The sequence below is a fragment of the Panicum virgatum genome, chromosome 8K (genome assembly GCF_016808335.1).
Source record: "Panicum virgatum strain AP13 chromosome 8K, P.virgatum_v5, whole genome shotgun sequence".
NCBI lineage: Eukaryota > Viridiplantae > Streptophyta > Magnoliopsida > Poales > Poaceae > Panicum > Panicum virgatum.
In genome coordinates, this window is record NC_053143.1 from 23,699,232 (window position 1) to 23,720,963 (window position 21,732).

The 21,732-nt window shown below is 49.3% G+C and overlaps 1 protein-coding gene across 3 annotated transcripts; it reads left to right on the forward strand.

The window, feature by feature from the left end:
* The first annotated feature begins 451 nt into the window (after positions 1-451).
* Positions 452-17,945, forward strand: LOC120644251 (endonuclease III homolog 1, chloroplastic-like). Of its 3 annotated transcripts, none has more exons than XM_039920833.1 (11): positions 452-696; positions 1,497-1,624; positions 1,811-1,874; positions 2,553-2,594; positions 15,605-15,723; positions 16,195-16,261; positions 16,384-16,475; positions 16,881-17,018; positions 17,098-17,202; positions 17,310-17,393; positions 17,513-17,845. In XM_039920833.1, exons 1-11 carry the CDS (start codon positions 600-602, stop codon positions 17,519-17,521), a joined length of 945 nt encoding a protein of 314 aa, XP_039776767.1. In that variant the 5' UTR covers positions 452-599; the 3' UTR covers positions 17,522-17,845. The 3 variants fall into 3 exon arrangements, with proteins under 3 accessions (XP_039776767.1, XP_039776765.1, XP_039776766.1); XM_039920831.1 differs by having other exon boundaries at positions 454-696; positions 17,556-17,945; XM_039920832.1 differs by lacking the exon at positions 452-696 and adding an exon at positions 790-1,313 and having other exon boundaries at positions 17,556-17,931.
* The last annotated feature ends 3,787 nt before the right edge of the window (positions 17,946-21,732 follow it).

Genomic DNA, 21,732 nt, shown 5'->3' on the forward strand with positions numbered 1-21,732 from the left:
GCGGCTGCCGGACGCGGATCCGCCTCGCTGGCTGCGCCCCGTCGTAGATCCACCTCGCCGTCGTCGACTCGTCGTCCGCGGCCGTTGCGGATCCGCCTCGCCGGCCGCGCTCCATCCCGGACTGCCTCGTCGTCGTCGACTCGTCGGCCAGGCCGCTCACGCCGACGCCTCCATGGGCCCACCACTACGTGCGCAAGAGATTGCGTCGCGGAGAGAGGCGACGCATATTTACGTTCCGTTCCGTCTCGTCTCGGACGCAAAATGGGTCCTCTGATTGCGTCGTCTGTTGGAGCGTGTGTTTCGTAGGCAAAAGCACTGTGCGCGATCTTTTTTTGCGTTTGGATTGCCCTTTGGGTGAGTCTTAAGTCTCAAACCTATTTAGAGGCAATGCAACACAACTAATCGAGCTCGAGCCACCACAAACAAAAACAGCCACGCAATAGGATGCACCATCACAAGCACCGCAACTGTTGCATACGCAAGGAGTACTCAAACAAAAGCTCCAAGCCTCCAACCCAAGTGCCAACGAAGATGGTGGGAAACAGATGAACAGAACTCCCCCAATCGCGGGTAAAACCCTAGCTTAGTGGCGGGCGCGGATGCCCCTCGCTCTCCTCCTCTCCCGCATTTGCCTCCCGGCGGCCAAAATGCCCAACACCCGCTCCGCCAGGCTGGTCCGCGCCGACGTCAACCCAGGTGCAGTATAAACCCATTTTGTGCTTCCATTTTCGTCCCAGCGGATACCCCCCCCCCCCCCCCCCCCCGATAGTTCATTGTTGAGGTTCGTACTGTTTTGTTGCTCTATTTAGCTCCCCATTGGGCGCAAAGACGTTATTTTGTTCAATTAGTGCGTAAAAGGACGGGATTGTTCTTGAAATGGTACTCATTATCTCCCAATTTGTTTCCCCTGGTCTATGCCTAAATGTTTTTTGCCTCAGAAATTACTAGTACCATTCAGTGTCTAGAGCTGAGCAATTCCTTTCATGAGCTGGGTGAAATCAATGTGTCACCTGGATTTGGTCTTTTCTTCATGAGTTTAGGTTGCTTATCTATGTGATGCAAGGGGAAAATTGATTTTATTCCTGGAAGTTCTTTTCTTATATATTCCTCCTTTAGCTTGGACTGAAAATTTTGATTTTGCTATGATGAAGAAATACGCATATCAATGTTGTGATCATGTCGCGTGATGAATGCCTTGCTCTTTCGCGACCAATAGCTTAATATTGTAGATGCTTGGATTGCAATTTGATGAGAATAATCCCCTTTGTTACAGCTGGTACCAATTGTTTGGTTTTTCAGGATGAACAAGACGAGTAGGTTCAACACTTCTCGGTCAATTTTAAAAACTTTGTTCCAACTTGAAGTGTACATCATCTATCTTAATCTTCCAACACAAAGACATATACCTGACTACCAGTACCCATACATGATTTTTTCAACAATTTTAAAATAGTTCAGCTTTTTGTAAATGAAGCACATGTTTCATGCCTTTTCAGTTGTACAAGAAGTGAAATGTGAATCCAGTGTTTCTTTTGACGTTTCCAAGCCTGAATCAACTGCTTCTGTTAAGAGGAAAAGGGTGAAGCGAGAGCTTGAATTGAATGGGGAGCATCCTAAGAAGCAGGTGTCTGCTGACTAAATAGAATGTTTTTATATGAAATAAGCAAGATTCATGTATTGCTTGTCTCTTGAGCCCTAGCTCTTCGATGCAAGTGTACCTCTTGTATTTAGTGACATTTATTCACTCATGCTGTTACCTTAGTACTTCATTTCGTACTCTCAATATAAAAAATGTCCTATGCATATGCAGGTTGGTATTGTCCCTGACATTGAGGATTTTCGATACAACAGGACCAAAGCGGTTACATCATCAAGTAAGGCAACCCTGTCTTTAAGTAAGAACAGATGATCAGATAATGTTTTACGATTTTTACTTCTAATTGATCTTTGAGCCAAATATTCCTGTTATGACCGGCATCACGTACCAGCACCGGAGTCGCAATAGTGGCTAGGCTAAGCTGTCCAGATTTATTTCCCTAGGAGTTTTGGTTTGTTTCCATATGGATAGGATTTGGTTTGTTAGGAGAAGGGATAAATACCCCTAAACAGCTTGGAATTAATTAAGCAAAGAAATTATCTTGCCTGGCCTCAAGGGCCTTCACCATGCACCTCTCCCTCCCTCCCCGGCACCTTCCTGCTCGCTGCACCACGGTTGGGGGTTCCATCCCCGACCTCAGGTCTCCTCCTACAATCTGCGCAGCCACGGTATTACTTGTGGTCGGGGAAAAGTTATTAAGGTCAAGAGTTTCTTTTGAAAGTGCTTGATTTTCACTATCAGGACTATTTTTTCTTGCTCTAGTGGTCAAACTTGGGTTTTTAACTCATCAATGATTTCAGCTATAGTTACTTGGCCATACTTTGTTCTTGATATTTCTTTCTTCGTGGTATCTTTCATCTGGATAATCTGCTTGCACATCTCCATGTACCATATTATAATATTGTTTATATTTCTTCCTTGTCTTGCAAAAGAGCTCTAACACTTCCTTCTTCAGTCAAGGTGGAGGAAAAGGTCAGAGTTTCTTCAGTTATAAAAGGTACTCATATGCCTTGATGCTTTTCTTGTTATATTATGTTTCCTTTCCTGTAAGCTTACATCAATGCAAACCTATTAATACCAACAATAATTCCTTGAATTACTGGACTACATATTATTGACTTTGTTCATGTAGTGCTCACATGTTTATATTTCCTTGGGTTACTAAAATGAAGTCACTGTATTGAAACTTCTGTTCTGCTAGCATGTGGTCAATCTAGCCGCACACTCTCAAGTGTGTAGGAAGGAAATAATCAGATGTATTCCTCCAAACCCTAGAAGGGTGGGATATATAGATCCTATACATGAGCCTCTATACATGGGCTCAATATACACCAACACCCCCCCGCAGTCTGAACTACCGACGCAGCGGTGTTCAAGACCGGACAAGAAGAAAGTACAAAAGGCAAATACCCCCCCCGCGCAGCCACAACTAGCCACTGGCTATGTTGAGGCTACGTTGAGGCTGGAGCGAAACTCCGAGAACGTCGAGAAGGGAAGACCCTTGGTGAATATATCGGCAAATTAGGACCGACGGCGACCCTGTCGCGCACGAAGTGCAAGTCGATCTCCACATGCTTCGTCCGCTGATGCTGGGCGGGGTTAGTGGAGACATACACGGCGCTGACGTTGTCGCAGTAGACGAGCGTGCTCTTGGCGAGCGGGCTGTAGAGCTCTGTCAAAAGCTGTCGGAGCCAGGACGCCTCCGCCACGCCGTTAGCGACAGCCTGGTACTCCGTGAAAGAGCATCTAGGCCCCTAGTGGGTTTTGGAGTATTGATTGACAACACGATTAAAGGGCTAACTTGTTTGCATGAGATCATGAGCAGGTATTTAATTAAGTAATGGGTACTAAATGAGATGGTTCATGTGTTGCAAGCAAGTGTGTTTATCCCATTGGTAAAATGTGTATGTGATAAGCAAAACAAGAAAAGAAAAATAGAGCAAGGTATTCATGGTTGATATAAAAGCTCTAATATGAGAAGGCTTGTTTCGATTTAAAATGGGATTTAAAGTGACAAGTAAAGGTTTTGTGAATGAGATGTGATATGCTTATGCATAATCTCAAATATGGAAGATCTTGTCACATGTGATAAATGGTTATTAACTAAAGAAGCAAGCAAGGCAAAAGAAAATGAGACATGAGTTGATGCATATATGATGTCTCAAATTGGAAAGCTTGTATATAAGATTGAATTGAGAATTCGAACTGACAATGAAGATTTCATGCATGACACAAATCAATATGAGTTCAAGATGGACGGCTAGAATAAAGGTAGAGGACCGAGAGGCGTGTTTCAAGAGGCTACGCAAGCGACGGCTTGGGGGGAGCAAAGAAACTGATACGGGTCAAAGGCCGGAGATCCTAGAGTCATGGAGAGCTCTATGTTGAAGAGTGTCATTATTCAAGTAAAGAAAGTGACTTGTGAATCAAGTTAGATTTCACTCCTATGCAAATCAAAGATTCAAAGTCACTGGCTCAAAGCGGGTATACTCAAATAATGAAGATGATGCCCACAAAGTACTGAAGAAAGGACGGCATGATCAAAATGGATTTCATTATAAGTTAAATGTGATACAAGCCTACATGAAGCTATATGTGATGCAAGTATGAAGAGTTGGAATTCGGGAATGAGTTTCTAGGTACTAAGTTTGGAGAAGGGCAATTGTGGTTGTGCTGAGAAATCAATGCTAGGGTGATGAAACGTTCCTTGGGTTCAACTTGAAGAATTTTGGTCATGTGTGGTGTTCATGTTGGCAAATATCAATCTTTCTAGAATCTGGTTGTGAAGACGGTGACTTAACTAGAAGTGGATTTCATTTAAGGATAAAGGTTCAAGGTCACTAGTTTAAGGAAGATGTGCTCAAAGTAAAGAAGTCAAGTTGGATGCACACCTCAGATTGTGATTGATCAACACACGGCATAGAATGAAAAAGAGAAGCTCAAGAAGTTAAAATATAATTTATTTTTGATCTTGAGTTTAGGTATGCCGTACTATCAAGAGGGATGCATCACAATGGTCTTTGGTTTAGTCTCAGTGCTCAAGTAATCCATGTGAGTTGAGAGAGACACAAAAGCCTCACGTACACATTTTAACATTATTGGAATCCGAAAGTTCCGGATTTGGCACACGTGGTACTAACGGCTAGTTGGTTTGAAAACCCGGAGGTTCCGGGTTGTATAATCCGGAAGTTCCGGGTTCTAACTGTCACATAACGGTAGTTTTGTTGGGACCGGCTATTTATACCCCTTAGCCCCCTCCTTGGTGGGCTGCTGTTCCAGGCTCTATTTTGTTAATTGCTGTTCCAGGCCATAGTTGAGCTCTCTCCAACCTCTCTTTGTGAGATTGTGTGATTAGTGTATATCCTTGAGTTGGGTTGAAAGAGTGAATGTTTGAGAGCACTAGAGAGCACAGCAAACCTTGAGCACTTGAGATTAGCCGTGATTTATGTGATTCGCATTTGTTACTCTTGGAGGTGAAGTCTCCTAGACGGCTAGGCGTCGCCGGCTATCTCCCAAGGATTGTGGTGAGCAGCGGCAAGTTTGTTGCAGCACCGATCTTGTGCCCCGAGGGCACATGGTCATGTAGTGGAATGAGGAGATAGCTTGACCTTGGGGTCGATACAAGCTTCCTTAACGGAGATTAGGATTCACACGTGGGTGCACGGGGTGAATCTGAACTTCGGTAAAACAATTCCTTATGATCATTGCATTTATATTTACTCGTGGATTTGAGGAGTTCTCCATTAGACACTTGTGTCTTGGAGAGATTGTTGTTTTGTGTGTGCAGGATCTGTGTGAACCTGCTAAAGGAACTTAACTGGGCAGACTCTACAATTGGGGTTTGAATTTATTTTCATTTACTAGCACTACTTTTATTGTGTTCACTCTGTTCTGAGTGAACTCGGAAGTTCCGGATTGACAAACCCGGAAGTTCCGAGTTCACCCTACTGTCTAGTCCAAACCCGGAAGTTCCGGGTTTGGCAGACAGACAATTTTATCCGCTGCGTTTGAGTGAAAATTTGTAGGAGCGCCTATTCACCCCCCTCTAGGCGACATCACGGTCCTTTCACTCCGCCTCAGCACTGGAGCGGGAGACAACCGGCTGCCGCTTGGACGACCAGGAGACAAGGTTTCCGCCCAGGAAGACGGCATAGCCGGAAGTGGAGCGGCGAGTGTCCGGGCAGCCAGCCCAGTCAGCGTCGGTGTAGACCACCAGCTCAGAGGTGGGAGAGCGGTGAAGAACCAAGCTGAAGCCAACCGTGCCATGGACGTAGTGGAGGAGACGCTTCAGTGCAGCAAGGTGAGACTCCCGAGGATCATGCATGTGAAGACAGACCTGCTGAACGACATAGGTGAGATCCGGCCGGGTGAAGGTGAGGTACTGCAAGGCACCGGCGAAGTTCCGGTAGGCAGTAGGATCAGCCACGGGATCACCCAGATCAGCAGACAGTTTCGTCTGAGTATCGACAGGAGTGGAGCATGGCTTACAATCAGTCATCTCAGTCCGCTCCAGAATGTCGAGTGCATACTGCTGCTGGTGAGGAACATGCCAGACGAGCGAGTCTCAACAATAACGCCCAAGAAGTGGTGGAGCTGACCAAAATCCTTCATAGCAAACTCCTGCTGCAGAGAGGAGATAATGCGCTCAAGCAACTGTTAACTGGAGGCGGTGAGCACAATATCATCAACATAGAGCAGCAGGTAGGCAGTCTCATCCCCTTGGCGGTAGATGAACACCTCGGCGGTAGATGAACAGAGAAGTGTCAGTCTTGGCCTCGGTGAAGCCCAAAGTCAGCAAGAACGTGGCGAACCGAGAGTACCAAGCCCGAGGAGTCTGCTTCAGACCATAGAGGGACTTGTTGAGCCGGCAGACTATATCCGGACTACTCGAGTCCACAAATTCCGCTGGCTGAGAGCAGTAGATAGTCTTTGACAGAGTGCCGTGAAGAAAAACATTCTTCACATCCAGCTAGTGCACAGGCCAAGAGCGAGAGAGCGCAAGCAAGAGGACCATGCGCACAGTAGCAGGCTTCACCACTGGACTGAAGGTCTCATCATAGTCCACACCAGGCCGCTGAGTGAGACCCTGGAGAACCCAGCGAGCCTTGTAGTGCTCCAGTGTGCCATCAGCCCGACGCTTATGCGTCCAGATCCACTTGCCGGTGACCACATTGCAACTAGACGGACGCGGCACGAGGTCCCACGTCTGGTTGGCAAGAAGATCCGCGTACTCCTCTTCCATCACGCGACGCCAGTGAGGATCCGCTAAGGCGTCGCGGACAGAGGAGGGTATCGGAGAGACCTGCGGTTCTCCCTCGGTGGCTGAGAGATTCGCGGCCTGAGACGCCATCCGCCGAGTCACCATGGGATGGATATGCCGAGGATCCCGATGGATTACTTGCGGGTGGTACACCGCTGGCTTGACTCGAGAGCGAGTCGGCGGAGGCGGCGGCGGCTCCGGTGTAGATGGCGGCGGCGACGACTCCGGTGTTGGCGCCGCAGGAACCACGCCGGTACACCTGCACCGGCTGAGCGTATCGCGCTGGTGCAGTGGGGAGGGACCGGGGCCGTGCGTGGTGCAGTAGGAGACACCGGGTCCGCGCGCGGCACGACAGGAGGTCCTGGGGCCACACGTGGCGCGGTCGCGGGCACCGGGGCCGCGCTTGGCGCAACAGGGATCACCGGAAGCGGTGCCGGTGTGCCGGAAAAACCTGCAGGGAAAGGACAGACAGAAAAAGGTGGCTGAACCACCGGGTCAGTTGAAAACCGAGACTCCAGCTCGGGGTCAGGAGAAGGTGTGGAGGTGGAGTAGGGGAAATCCGACTCGTCAAACACGACGTGTCGGGAGATCAGGACGCGGCGAGAGGTGAGGTCAAAGCATCGGTACCCCTTGTGGCCAGGGGAGTAACCAAGGAACACACAACGAGTTGAGCGGGGCGCCAGCTTGTGAGAAGCAGTGACGGAGATGTTAGGGTAACATGCACACCCGAAGACCCGACGGTGGTCGTAGCGAGGAGGGGTACCGAAAAGAGCGTGGTGTGGAGTGGGAGCAGGAGAAGCAGTGGACGGAAGACGGTTGAGCAAGTAGGTGGTGGTGTGGAGGCTCTCAGCCCAGAAGCGCGGGGGCAGAGGCCTGGATCAGAAGGGTGCGCACGACGTCGTTCGTCGTGCGAATCATCCGCTCAGCCTTACCGTTCTGAGAAGAGATATACGGACAAGACATACACAGCTGAACATGTTAGAAGCTCAATTCTAACTCTCATTGAGCTGAGATGATGACAATGAACTTGAGACAATTTTCTGGTTTTCTCATACTCACAAACTCAAAGCCATACCAACCCAAGGGGCTGGGGATACATATTTATAGCTGGCTGGGCAGCCAGGATGCTAGTCTAAGATTCTAGTCTAAAAGCTAGTCTAAGATGCTAACTGCTGCTGTCCTAGATGGGGCAGCAAGACTACCATGCTACTGTCCACAAGGACTGTCCTAGATGCTAACTGACTATTGTCCTGCCTCCCATAGGCAGTCCAAGATGCTGTCCTCTAGGGACAGCAATGCAGCAGTTAAGGTGCTACATAGCCCCACAAAGACCACAGTACGACGACTTATCCATCATTCTCCCCCTAAGTCTTGTGCGTCGTCTTGTGGGAAGGTTGGACCATCCCAGTCCTGGAGCAAAGCTCAAGGAAATTTATCCTCCCAAGGGGCTTGGTGAGCAGATCCGCAAGCTGATCCTTGGTGTTGATGTAGCTCGCCTTGATGTTTCCTTCCTCCAAGCAGCCTCGGATGAAGTGATACTTCACCCGGATGTGCTTGCTCCGTTCGTGGAAAACGGGGTTCTTCGCTAAGGCCAGAGCGGACTTGCTGTCCACCATGAGCTCCACTGCTCCAATGTCTATGCCGAGTAGATCAACAAGCAGTCGAGCGAGCCAGAGCGCCTGAGTCGACGCGGTGGAGGCCGCTATGTACTCGGCCTCGCAGCTGGACAAGGGCACCACTTGCTGCTTGACCGACTGCCAGCTAACGAGGCACTCGCCGAGGAAGAAGAGGATCCCGCTCGTGCTCTTGCTGGTGTCGATGTCGCCGGCGTGGTCGCTGTCGCTGTACCCGACGAAGTGTGCCTCTCCAGGGCACCTCGGGTAGTGGAGGCCGTGGTCGAGAGTCCCCGCAACATAGCGGATGATCCTCTTCACGGCCTGCTGGTGCTTCGTCGTCGGTCGCTGCATGAACCGACTAACGTAGCCGACGGAGAACGCCAAGTCTGGCCGTGTGTGGGCGAGGTAGCGGAGGCTCCCCACAAGGCGCCGGTACTGAGTAGCATCCACCTCCTCTGTCGTGCTGTCACGGCTCAGCTTCAGCCTCTCCTCCATCGGAGTGAGAGCTGGGTTGCAGTCGGTGAGCCCGGCGAGCTCGACGACGCGCTTGGCGTAGGCGGTCTGTCAAAGTGTGATCCCGGAGTCGTCCTGGTGCACCTCGATCCCCAGGTAGAAGGAGAGAGGCCCCAGGTCGCTCATCTGAAAGGTGGCCTTCATCTCCTCCTTGAACGCCACCACCTCCTCATCCTTGGTGCCGGTGATCACCAAGTCGTCGACGTAGACACCCACCAGCAGGGCATTGCCTCCATTGCCCCGCCGGTAGATGGCCGCCTCGTGCGGGCTTTGCTCGAAGCCCATCCCCTTGAGCGTGGAGTCCAGCTTGGCGTTCCACGCCCTCGGGGCCTGCCGCAAGCCATAGAGGGCCTTGCGTAGACGTAGCACCTTACCCTCCTTGCCGGGGATCGCAAACCCCGGCGGCTGGTGCACGTAGACCTCCTCCTTCAAGTCGCCGTTGAGAAACGCCGACTTGACGTCCATGTGATGGACGCGCCAGCCCTCCTGGGCAGCCAGCGCAAGGAGAAGTCGCACGGACTCCATCCGTGCCACGGGAGCGAAGGCATCGTCGAAGTCGACTCCCTCCTGCTGCACGAAACCTCGTGCCACCAGGCGAGCCTTGTGCTTGACGACGGTGCTGGCCTCATCCCTCTTCAGCTTGAACACCCACTTAAGGGTGATCGCGCGGTGACCACGAGGGAGATCAGCAAGCTCCCAAGTGCGGTTCTTCTCAACCGCGTCCATCTCCGACTGCATCGCGGCATGCCATGCCGCGTGTCCCTCGGCCTCTGCGAAAGACCGAGGCTCGCCGTCGTCGCACGCGAGGTGCAACTGCGCCTCCAGGTCGTGAGGCACCAGTCCCGGCACCGGCTGATCGCCGAGAAGGTCCTCCATCGTACGGCACCGCAGTGGCTCACCGTCGTGGTACGCGTCGATGCGCTCCTCGTCGTGAGAGAGCGGAGTAGCGAACTCCACCGGGCTGTGCTCAGTATGAGCAGGTGCTGTAGTAGGCGTGCCCGGAGTGGCTGTCGGTGCTGGAGTGCGCGGCGTCGCCGGCTGTGGTGGTGCAGCCGAGGAACTCGGCGCAGCCGGAGTCGTAGCTGAAGAGCATGGTGCCGCCGGTGTGGCGGGCGCCGGAGTCGGTGGAGGCTCGGGGACCGGGGTAGGCACGCTCGGCGAAGGAGAGCTGCCTACTCCCCCGGCTCCCTCGAAGTGGTCGTACTCGACGGTGAAGTCGTCGTACGTCGGAGCCGAGCCGTCGTCCACCGCCTTGTCCCACGCCCATCCTCGCCCTTCGTCGAACACAACGTCGCGCGCCGTGCGCACATGCTGTGTCTCCGGGTCGAGAATGCGGTAGGCCTTCGAACCCTCCGCGTAGCCGATGAACACTCCCGGAGTCTCCGGGTCAAGCTCTTTGGCGAACGCGAGGCAGCCGAAGACCCGCAGGTGGGAGACCGCCGGCTTACGCCCATGCCAAGCCTCATACGGCGTCATGCCGTCGAGTGCCTTGGTGGGCGAGCGGTTGAGGATGTAGACGGCCGTCACCACCGCCTCTCCCCAGAAGACGGCCGGCATGCCCCTTTGCTTGAGGAGGGCCCGGGTCATCCCCACCACCGTCTGGTTGCGCCGCTCGACGACGCCATTCTGCTGCGGGCTGTACGGCGCAGAGTAGTGGCGTTGGATGCCCTCATCCGCGCAGTACGCCGTGAACTCGGCCGCCGTGAACTCGCCGCCGTTGTCGGTGCGCAGCACGCGCAACTTGCGGCCGCTCTCCGCCTCCGCAGCAGCCTGAGCACGCCTGATGGCGTCTGCAGCCTCTCCCTTGCTGCCGAGGATCATCACCCACATGAAGTGGGAGAGGTCGTCGACGAGCAGCAAGCAGCAGGAAGTAGCGCCGTCCTCCTGGTGTGACCGGTGTCACCGGGCCACACAAGTCCCCGTGTACGAGCTCGAGTAGCTCCTTGGCTCGGAAGCTCGCCTGCTGGGGGGAGGAGTGCCGCCTCTGCTTCGTCAGCACGCAGACGTCGCAGAGCTGCTACACGTGGTCGAGGCACGGGAGGCCTCGCACCATCTCCTTGGCGCCGAGCCGCTTCAGGGCCTCAAAGTGGAGGTGCCCAAAGCGCTCGTGCCACTGCCATGCCTCGTCGTCCCTGCGAGCTGCAAGACAAAGAGGCTGGGCCACCCCGACATGGAGGATGTAGAGGCGGTTCTTCCCTCGAGCCACCCTGGCGAGAAGCTGGCGACGGTGGTCCCAATTGCGGAGGACCCCGCTGTCGATCACCACGCGGGAGCCGCTCTCATCGAACTGCCCAAGGCTGATGATGGAGTTCCGCAGCGCCGGGATGTAGTAGACTCCGGTGAGCATCCGGTGCTCTCCGGACTTGGCGGTGAAGATCACGGAGCCTACGCCCTTGATCTCCACGACGGAGGAGTCCCCGAACCTGACGGAGCCACCTATGTCGACGTCCAGGTCGGAGAAGAACTCCCGCCGCCCGGTCATGAGGTGCGTGGCGCCGGAGTCGAGGTACCAGCCATCGACCCTGTCGTCGTCGGAGCCGTTGCCGAGGAGAACTCGGGCACGCGGCTCGTCGAGGTGGAGTAGAGCGGTGACAGGCGGTGCCGCCGGATGCGGCTCCATGTCCCCGTGGAGTAGGAACAGAGCCGGCTCGTCATCCGGCTGGGCCTCCGCGACGTGGGCTTGGCCCCCACGCCTCCGCTGCGGGCAGTCCCTGGCCCAGTGGCCGGGCCTGCCACAGTTGTGGCAGGCGTCGTCTCGTGCCGCCTTGGGCCTGTCAGCGGCGCCGCCCTGAGCATCTCCGCGGACGCCACCCTCGGCGCGCCCTCGTGCCCCGGCTTGGGCACCTCCGCGCCCCTCTCGCGGCTTGCCGCGCTTGCGGCCACCAGTCGAGGAAGAGGGCTCCCCCCTCCTCCTGTCACTGCGCCGAGCCTCCCACTGCTCCTGAGTGAGGTGGAGCTTCCCACCGATGGAGATGCCTCCCGAGGGAGGCTGTGGCTCGTCGCTGTCAACGACCTTGAGGCGACCTATCGCCTCCTCGATCGTCATGGTGGAGAGGTCCAGCAGAGACTCGATCGAGCGAGCGGTCTGCCTGTACCTCTCGGGGACGCAGCGGAAGAGCTTCTCGACGGCTCTCTCCTCGTCGTAGGTGTCGTCGCCGAACTGCACCACCTTCTGCAGTAGAGTGTTGAGACGGAGGGCGAAGTCATCAACATCCTCACCTGGCTTGAAGGCCAGGTTCTCCCACTCCTTGCGAAGTGCCTGGAGAGTGGTCTTGCGGGCGTGGTCACTGCCGATACGTGCCGCAACGATGGAGTCCCAGACCTCCTTGGCAGTTCGCTTCTTGGAAAGCGTGAACTGTATCTCGGGCGGGGCTGCTGCGATGAGAGCATCCAGCGCCCATCGATCCTCATCGTAGTCGACGTCGCCGTACCGGACTGCCTCCCACATATGCCGCACCTGGAGCTTCACCTCCATGACTGCGGCCCACTCAACGTAGTTGGTCTTGGTGAGGGTGGGCCACCCACCGCCGGGACCGACGTCCCTGACCACCGCCTGGAGGCCGTGGTAGCCGGGGGCGCCGCCGCGCGCACCCCAGCCAGGAGCGCCGCCACCGCCCTGCGCGCCGCCGCCAGGGGCGCCGCCTCCCCCCTGCGCGCCGCCGCCGGGCGCGCGGCCCCCCGGACCGCCGCCGGGTGCGCGGGCCGTTGGATCGCCGCCGCCGGGCGCGCCGACTTCCAGGCCGCCGCCGCCGCCGTGGGGGTGCCCACCACGCGGTCCGCTGCCGCGCCCTCTCCCTTGCCAACTCCTCAAGGTCCCTGTCGTCGGTGGTGTCGCCGGCGATGGAGCCGCTGAGGCTGCCGCGCAAGGTCTCAACCTCGACCTCCGCCGCACGCGCTGCATCCTCCGCCTCCTCTGCTTCCACCTCCGCCCTGGCCGCTGCCAGCTCCGCTGCAGCCAGCCTGGCCGCCCTCGCCGCTGCTGCAGCGGCTTGAGCCGTCGCTCGCCTGCGCTCCTCTGTCGCGTCGAGCTCGGCGTCTCGCTGGCGCCGTGCGTTCGAGGCGACCGAGCGCTGAGACGGTGCGTCGGACATGGCGCGCCTCCAAGGGGCTGTTGCGTGGAGAGGGGGAAGGGAACGCGGAAGAAGAGGCAGCCGGAGCTGCTACTGCTGCAGTGGCTGGTGCAGCTGCTGCTGCGCTAGCTGCTGGTGGTGGTGGCTGGGCTGCTACAGCGGCTTGGGAAGGGGAGGAGCAAGAGATATCCAACCTACAGGAAAGTACGGCTCTGATACCAGATGTTAGAAGCTCTATTCTAACTCTCATTGAGCTGAGAGGATGACAATGAACTTGGGGCAATTTTCTGGTTTTCTCATACTCACAAACTCAAAGCCATACCAACCCAAGAGGCTGGGGATATATATTTATAGCTGGCTGGGCAGTCAGGATGCTAGTCTAAGATTCTAGTCTAAAAGCTAGTCTAAGATGCTAACTGCTGCTGTCCTAGATGGGGCAGCAAGACCACCATGCTACTGTCCACAAGGACTGTCCTAGATGCTAACTGACTATTGTCCTGCCTCCCAAAGGCAGTCCAAGATGTGTCCTCTAGGGACAGCAATGCAGCAGGAAAGGTGCTACAGAGCCCCACAAAGACCACAGTACGAAGACTTATCCATCAGAACACCCCGAGAGAGGAAGAAGGAATGGGATGTGGAGTTATCGAACTCACGCCCGTTGTCACACTGGACGGCTTAATGGTGAGGCCGAACTGAGTGGACACCCAGACAAAGAAGTGGAGGAGAGTGGGGAAGGTCTCAGACTTGGCGCGCAAAGGAAAAGTCCAAGAGTAATGAGAAAAATCATCAACCACGACCAGATAGTATTTATATCCAGACATGCTGAGTACAGGAGTTGTCCACAGGTCACAGTGAACAAGATCAAAGGCATGCGCAGCATGCGAAAAAGAAGAACAAAAAGAAAGTCTAACATGACGACCTAACTGGCACGCATGACAGAGGTGCTCAGCAGGAGCAATAGTACATGGAACATCGGTACTACAACTGAACTGAGCTAAAACGTCGCGGCCGGGGTGACCAAGCCGGCGGTGCCAGGTGGTGGAGGAAGGCGTCACAGCAAAAGCAGCAGACGAAGAAGAAGTCGAAGCCGGAGCAGCGGAAGCAGGAAGACGAATCCTTCACAGTAAGACCAGAAGAGTCAAATTCAATGGAACAAGAATTATCAGCAGTAAACTGGCGAATGGAAAGAAGGTTGTGAATCATCTGAGGAGCAACAAGGACATTGGGAAGACGAAAAGAACCAGGAGCAGAACCCACGGCGGTGACAGGAAGGCAAGATCCATCACCAACCATGATGGAAGAAGGACAAGAGGGGTGTGGGGGTCGGACAGAAGAGAAAATAGGGGATAGAGGAAACTAGGCTGATACCATGTAGGAAGAAAATAATAAGATGTATTCCTCCAAACCCTAGAAGGGTGGGATATATAGATTCTATACATGGACCTCTAGATGGGCCTCTATACATGGGCTTAATATATACTAACAAAGTGGGCCATTACATGGCCAGGAACTCAGGATATGTTGTGGCCTTTTCAGTTCTCAGTTTTTCCCATACACAACTGTATCATTCATAAACTCTATTTTTAATTGTGCTTTGGAACTAGATTACATTCTTTGTGCTTTCCCCTAATACTGATTTTAGCCAAAAAAGACATCTAGTTACCTATCAGATTCAAAACTTAATTTTTTTTCTCGAACGCGCAGGAGAGCTGCGCATCAATATATTAAGAAGAAAAGGGGAAAATATCCCCAAATTGTTACAGATATAAAGGGCCTGCAACCCACCCTAAAACAAGTTAAGAGACTCTAACAAAAAAGACACTCATGACCAGAAACACTGGACCAGAACACTTAAGTAGCTGGAGCTGCTAGGGTAAGGAGGTAAGAAACTCCTCGAGCCCCTGCAAAAAACCATTGCTGCATTTCTTCTTTGATAATCCTGATAACACTGTACGAATTAGGGGTGAGTCCATCAAAGACACAGCGATTGTGATGATTCCATAAGGACCAGGAACCAAGAATGATGATGGAGTTCACACCTTTTTGCACTTGACCTGAAACTCTGTTGCTTGTAGATGCCCACCAATCCTCAAAAGACCTTTCCTCAGCTTGTGCTGCAAGTACCTGCAAGCCAAGGTCATGTAGCACAGCAAACCAAACTTGCCAGCTGAAAACACAAGAGACCAGCAGGTGGTCATTTGTTTCATCGGTTTTATCACAAAGTGCGCAAGCTGCTGGGTGATGAAGTCCTTTCCTTGCAAGTCTGTCAGCTGTCCAGCAGTTTTTATGTGCCACTGTCCACATGAAGAATTTGCATTTACTAGGGGCCCAGCTTTGCCAAGTTCTATTAAAACTTAAATTAAACTTAATGGTTCCTCATTCCATGCATCAGCACATTTTTTTCCATCTAAATTCATCATTGTTGCACCATGAAAAAAATGTGTTAAGACCAGATTTATTGATAGGTATGAAGCATTCGGAGTTTTCATTTGATAGTTATCCTTATACCCATGTACCATAAGTAAAACTAAACTAATCATTTGTGTAGCTAAAGCTCCAGAAAACTGGGAGGCAGTTCTTGGGGGTATTAAAAACATGAGGCTATCTGGCCAAGCCCCTGTAGATACGAAAGGCTGTGAAAAAGCTGGATCTCTCCTTCCGCCCAAGGTACTTTTTGTTACTAAATGGCCTTTTCAACTATATAGTTTTCTGTTAAAAGCCTTTTTTGTATGACTTGTCCCAAGTTTCTTTCATGCTGGATATATCTGTTCAGTGGAGCTCTTTGGTTATGCCTTGCGTAGGTAGCATTGGGGTAGCGTAGTTCACCTGATTCCTTGTGCTGTGCTACCATATAAAAAGATCTAGCTCCTTTCCTGTCTACACATTAAAGTGCAGTCAGTCTGTACATGAATTTGTGCCAATAGATTGCAAATTTGCCACATTTATGGCTATTTACTTATTTTTCTTCTTTACAGCACAACTCACGCCTTTTTCTCAGTTTTTTTTGTATATTTGATTCATCTAGTTTATCACTAATTCAGTAATTCTTCCTTTGGTAAAAGGTTTAGATCCAATTGTATGGAATGGACCTATGTGAGTCGTTATTATTAATTCATCAATACTTCTCTTCCTGGATAGGAAAGAAGATTTGCAGTTCTGATATCAACTATGATGTCTAGCCAAACTAAAGATGAAGTTACGCATGGTATGTCTTTAAATTCTTTGTGCTCAGGAAATCTATCTTTTTTCAATTTCACTGCTTTGTTTGTACTAAATACTTGTCCTTTACAAACATGTTGATTGCATTTTGGAGTCAATTCTTGTCAGCTGCTGTGGAACGTCTCTCTGAAAATGGTTTACTTGATCCCGATGCTATAGTCAGGATTGATGAGGCTACGCTTGCAAATCTTATCAAACCTGTAAGTTGCAAGGCATGCTCACCATAGTAGGGTGAATACTATGTGCAAATTGTTCCTAAGTAGGAGTAAATGATTACTTTACTGGATGTACCCAAAAAATGAATGAATTAAGCAGCGTGGGAATAAAAAAAAATCGGCCTGTGGGGGGAAGAAACCCCTGAGCATTGAATAAGAGAAGACCTCTCACGCAGGCCGATAAAATCTCCGAATCTCCGAACCCCCGAACCGCTGCTCCACCCTTACATATGTCTGCTTTTCTTATCACATAAGAGGCTTTGCAATCACACTGGACTTAACATTATCTGAAACAGAAAATTGCTTTAGGCTCATGACACTTAGAAGCAAGAGCTTACAAGAAACTTCTCAGATTGATGTGCCACACCATATTGTTCGTGATCTTATCAGGTTGGATTCTATCAGAGAAAGGCTCAGTTCATAAAAGAAGCTTCTAAAATTTGCCTCGAACGTTTTGGAGGGGATATTCCAGATTCTTTGAACGAGTTGCTTGCTCTGAGAGGAGTTGGGCCTAAAATGGCTCATTTGGTATAAATCTTTTTTGTATCCTTCCTGGTTGAAATATGAACATAAACATCTTCAAAGATATTCTTCTTTATTTGAACAGGTGATGAGCATTGCTTGGAAGAATACTCAAGGAATCTGTGTCGACACTCATGTGCATCGCATTTCTAACCGTCTTGGATGGGTTTTCCGGGAAGGAACAAAACAGGTAATTTGAGTTTGATTTGTGTTGTCTTATCTCCTTGCAAAGAAAATTGCACTACAACCATTACGAGGCTGGTGAATTGTGCTTACGTTGCTGTATATTGTGCACAGAAAACTACAACACCGGAACAGACAAGAATGTCTCTAGAGAAGTGGCTACCCAAGGATGAGTGGGAACCTATAAATCCATTACTGGTATTTTTCTACTGAAGTATATTTTTTTTATTTTTGGTACTGTAGTTTCTTCTTTTCTTTGTTTATTGAATTGTAAGAGGTTTTTCTTCTATGCTCTCTGAATCCTTCATTACATGCAGGGGTACTAGTCTATGCTGAAAAGAACTGAAAAATGTCTTGTAGGTTGGTTTTGGGCAGACTATCTGCACTCCACTGAGGCCCAAATGTGACATGTGTGGCATCAATAACCTTTGCCCATTAGCTTTCAAGGAATCTTCTAGTCCAAATCCTAAGCAAAAGGAAACGAGGTCTTCATAGAGCTTGACCATTTTGGATTGTCCTTCGGTGGTAGATATTATAGGGTATTCTTTTTGTTGATCTACTGTCGTGTGATAACCCTTGGTGCCAGTACCATTGGCAAACCACGTATCATTTTGTATATATAGCTGTAATATGTTCCAAGACTTTGGTTAGACGGACGGCTTAGATCTCGTCAATTGCACTAACGTGACCTGTTTGTAAGGGATGTTTTCGTCCCAAATACTAGGGGCTTCCTATATAACTTGTTATTTTAGAACAATACAACGCAGACGTTCACAACACGCACGCATACTCACCCCTATGAATACACGTACGCACACTCTACCCCAATGAGCACCTCCGAAGGATTGGACCGGCAGATTTGGAGATTTCCGAAGTCACAATTGGTGCTTCGTTGTCGACGGGAACGTCGCTTGCCATTTAATGCTTAATGTCGGAAAATCCTGGAATAAATCCAGGAAAGTGCGAGCACCGTGTCAAGTCGAGGACTTGAACCCGGATGGGTAGGTTTCACCGTAAGGGATCTAACCAACTGATTTACGGTCAGTTCGCTCTTATATAACTTGTGGAAGGTAGGAAGTTTTCAGATTGCGCAGCCCATTAAGGCATATGTAACAGCTCGCCCACCTGAGAGCCATGCCCATCGTTTCTTTCTTTCTTCGGCCCACGTAGCTGAGGAATTTCTCCATATTATACAAAAAGGGATTAGCATCATGGCTCAGGAGCAGAAAGGCAGCATTATCAAGTACATGTTATTTTTCTTCTACTCTTTTCAAATATTCACTCAACAATATATGAAACTTAATTCAACAATCCACAAAAAAGATTCAACATTTACAAAAACTATTTCAACATTTGATATTTTAATTGTTGAAATGACTTTTTAGAAATGTTGAAGTAGTGCATTAAAAATGTTGAATTACCATATTTCATTTGTTGAAATTTTTAGAAAAATAAAAAATATTTATATTGGATCTTATTTTGTTCCATTAATTCCAAGCAGTAATATTATGCAAACGGATCTAAGAAAAACTTAATGGTTTGAGAGAAATTGTATTTAGAAATCTAGAACTCATATTAGATTCCTTTCCACCTTCTCCACTCAGCTATTGACACGTGTACTGACAAAAGGGCGGCAACCAGCGAAGCCTCGATGGTGCGGTTCCGCTGCGCGACGGTGCCTGCGTGGAGTTTTCATCGCCCCTAAAACGCCCCCCAGCTCCTCTACGTAAGTGGAGAGATAATCTCCCTTATGTATAGAGGGAGATCATATTTCCTCCTATACTCTAATTATATCATTTTTTTATGATATTAATCTCGTTTGAATCCCGTAACATGATGATAATGTGTATTATGACAGTACAAATACTGTATGTTTTTTTAAATTCAAAAACGATAAATAAATAGTTAGTTAATGAGTGATAGTATATAGAGGGAATAGATATGGAGGAATGGTTGGAGAGAAGGAGTTATAGGAGGAGGAATCTTTTGGAAGGAGGTAGTAAAATATAGTAAATAGTATGTTTAATCGGTTTGCATGAATCTTAAATTTTGGAAGATGAAAAAATAACCTTTTTTCAGAAGATAGATAGGATTGCCGCAAATATTGGGACCTGGAAACTTTTAAGCCCCGGTCCAAAAATTCTGCTTGGATGGGTTGTAAACCCAATAAACGTTACGCCTGTATTTGGCCTTTGGACAACGGGAAAAAACCGAAAGGCTATGCATAGCACGCGTGATAGCATCGCCTGAAGCAGTGGGATTAATTCCACTCGAGAGAGGGCAGATGCTGTTGGGCCAAATTTTAGACTTGCCGTGTTTCTTCCAACTGTTTCCGCACTTTCCCACATGCATGTAGGTGAAGATATAACAGATGATGTCATCTACATGCAAGGAGATTTTATTTAAAAAAACTATAAATTTTAAACTGTGCATCCAAATTTAATTTTGATTGCACCATTATCTTTCTCATGTCAAGATCTTCAAAATAAGACCACATTTGCCTCTGTTTGCATAATATTTTTAAAAACTAACTTTTTAATACTAAATAATTAATTTCAGCTACTGCCTGAGTGGGGTGTGCATTTGGTTAACTTGCTTAGTTCTAGAGCACTAGAAGCAGCTGTTAAACAATTAGGAATAGCCAATGATACATCACCTGTTTCAATCGCTGTTACTGCTGAAAATTCTATTTCTCAACCATCGGCAACATTACCTATGAGTCAACCATAGTATGGAATGTGATTCAATTATTTTAGTAGTCAGATAGTAACACCTACTAATGTGATGGTGGCTCAGCAAACGTATTCTGATCCTATTACTTTCACCGAACAAATGAGCTGGATAATTTTGTACCAATATATTCCACTCATGCGTATAGCACACCACCTATACACCTTATAGAATGCTGCCAAAAGAATTGGCTGAACTGAAGCTGCAATTGCAAGAGCTCCTAGATAAAGATGTTATTCGCCCAAGTGCTTCACCATAGGGTTGCCCAGCCCTATTCGTGAAGAAAAAAGATAGTTTGAGGTTGTGTGTTGAATACCGACCTCTAAATGTGGTAACTATCAAGAACAAATACTCTCTTCCCCGTATCGATGTGCTCTTTGATCAACTGGCAGGAGCTAAAGTCTTTTCCAAGATTGATCTTCATTCGGACTATTATCAAATCAAGATTCGACCATGTGACATCCCTAAAACGGCCTTCTCCACCCGATATGGTCCCTATGAATATCTAGCGATGTCCTTTGGCCTCACCAATGCCCCTGCCTATTTTATGTATCTTATGATTTCGGTATTCATGCCGGAGCTTGGCAAGTTTGTCATAGTGTTTATCAACGACATCCTTATTTATTACAAGAATATGAAGGAACATGCTAATCATTTACGCATTGTTCTTCAGCGTCTTAGAGATCATCAGCTATATATTAAGTTCTCTAAATGTGAATTCTGGTTAGATAATGTGAAATTCTTGGGCCACACTATCTTCAGCCAAGGCATATTAGTTGACCCCAGTAAGGTGCAAGAAGTAATGGACTGGAAACCTCCAACCTCTGTTCATTAAATCCGCAGTTTTCTTGGTTTAGCTGGATATTATCGTCGCTTTATTTCGGACTTCTCCAGAATAGCTAAACCCATGACAGAACTACTAAAGAAATGAGTAAAGTTTGTGTGGGATGAGAAATATGGAAAAGCTTTCCATACCTTGAGGGAAAACTTGACTTCAGCCCTAGTCTTAGCTCATCCAAACAACACCAAACTATTTTATGTATATTATGATGCCTCTAGCACTGGTCTCGGTTGTGAGCTTGTGCAAAATAATCGAGTCATTGATTATGCTTCACGAGCTCTTCGGCATCATGAACTCAATTATCCAACTCATGATATTGAACTAGCAGTTGTAATTCATGCCCTCAAGATTTGGATACACTACCTTACGAGCACACATTGTAATATCTATACCGACAATAAGAATCTCAAATATATTTTCACCCAAGCCGATTTGAATATGAGACAAAGATGGTGGTTGTAATTAATCAAGGACTATGACCTTGAGGTGCACTATCATCCAGGCAAGGCTAATATAGTAGCTGATGCACTAAGCTGCAAAGTTTGGTGCAATTGTCTATCTGCTGAAGCTTATAATGAGATACTCTGCTTTGAAATGAGCAAGCTTAACTTGGAAATAGTTCCTCTGGGCACTCTGACCCACATCTCCATTGAACCCGCTCTTCATGATTAGATCATCATGGCCCAATTACATGATGAAGGGGTTAGAATCATCAAACAAAAACTCTCTCAAGGAGAAGAGAAGTATAAGTGTTTTCAACAGGACCACAAGGGAGTTCTATGGTTTGAAAGTTTCCTTATCGTTCTGAAAAATTATGAACTCCGCAAACAAATTCTTGATGAGGCCCATCTTTCAAAGTTTTCCATTCACCCGGGCAGTAGCAAAATGTATCAAGACCACCTTAGACAAAACTTTTGGTGGACCAGAATGAAAAGAGAAATCGCGAAATATGTCTCAGAATGTGAC

Bases quoted from the DNA above. Each gene is read 5' to 3' on its own strand.
- LOC120644251 (XM_039920831.1), top strand. From the start codon at position 600: ATGCCCCTCGCTCTCCTCCTCTCCCGCATTTGCCTCCCGGCGGCCAAA. The intron at 1,875-2,552 runs GTAAGGCAACCC...TTCCTTCTTCAG, and splicing joins CAAAGCGGTTACATCATCAA to TCAAGGTGGAGGAAAAGGTC. The intron at 16,262-16,383 runs GTATGTCTTTAA...AATTCTTGTCAG, and splicing joins TAAAGATGAAGTTACGCATG to CTGCTGTGGAACGTCTCTCT.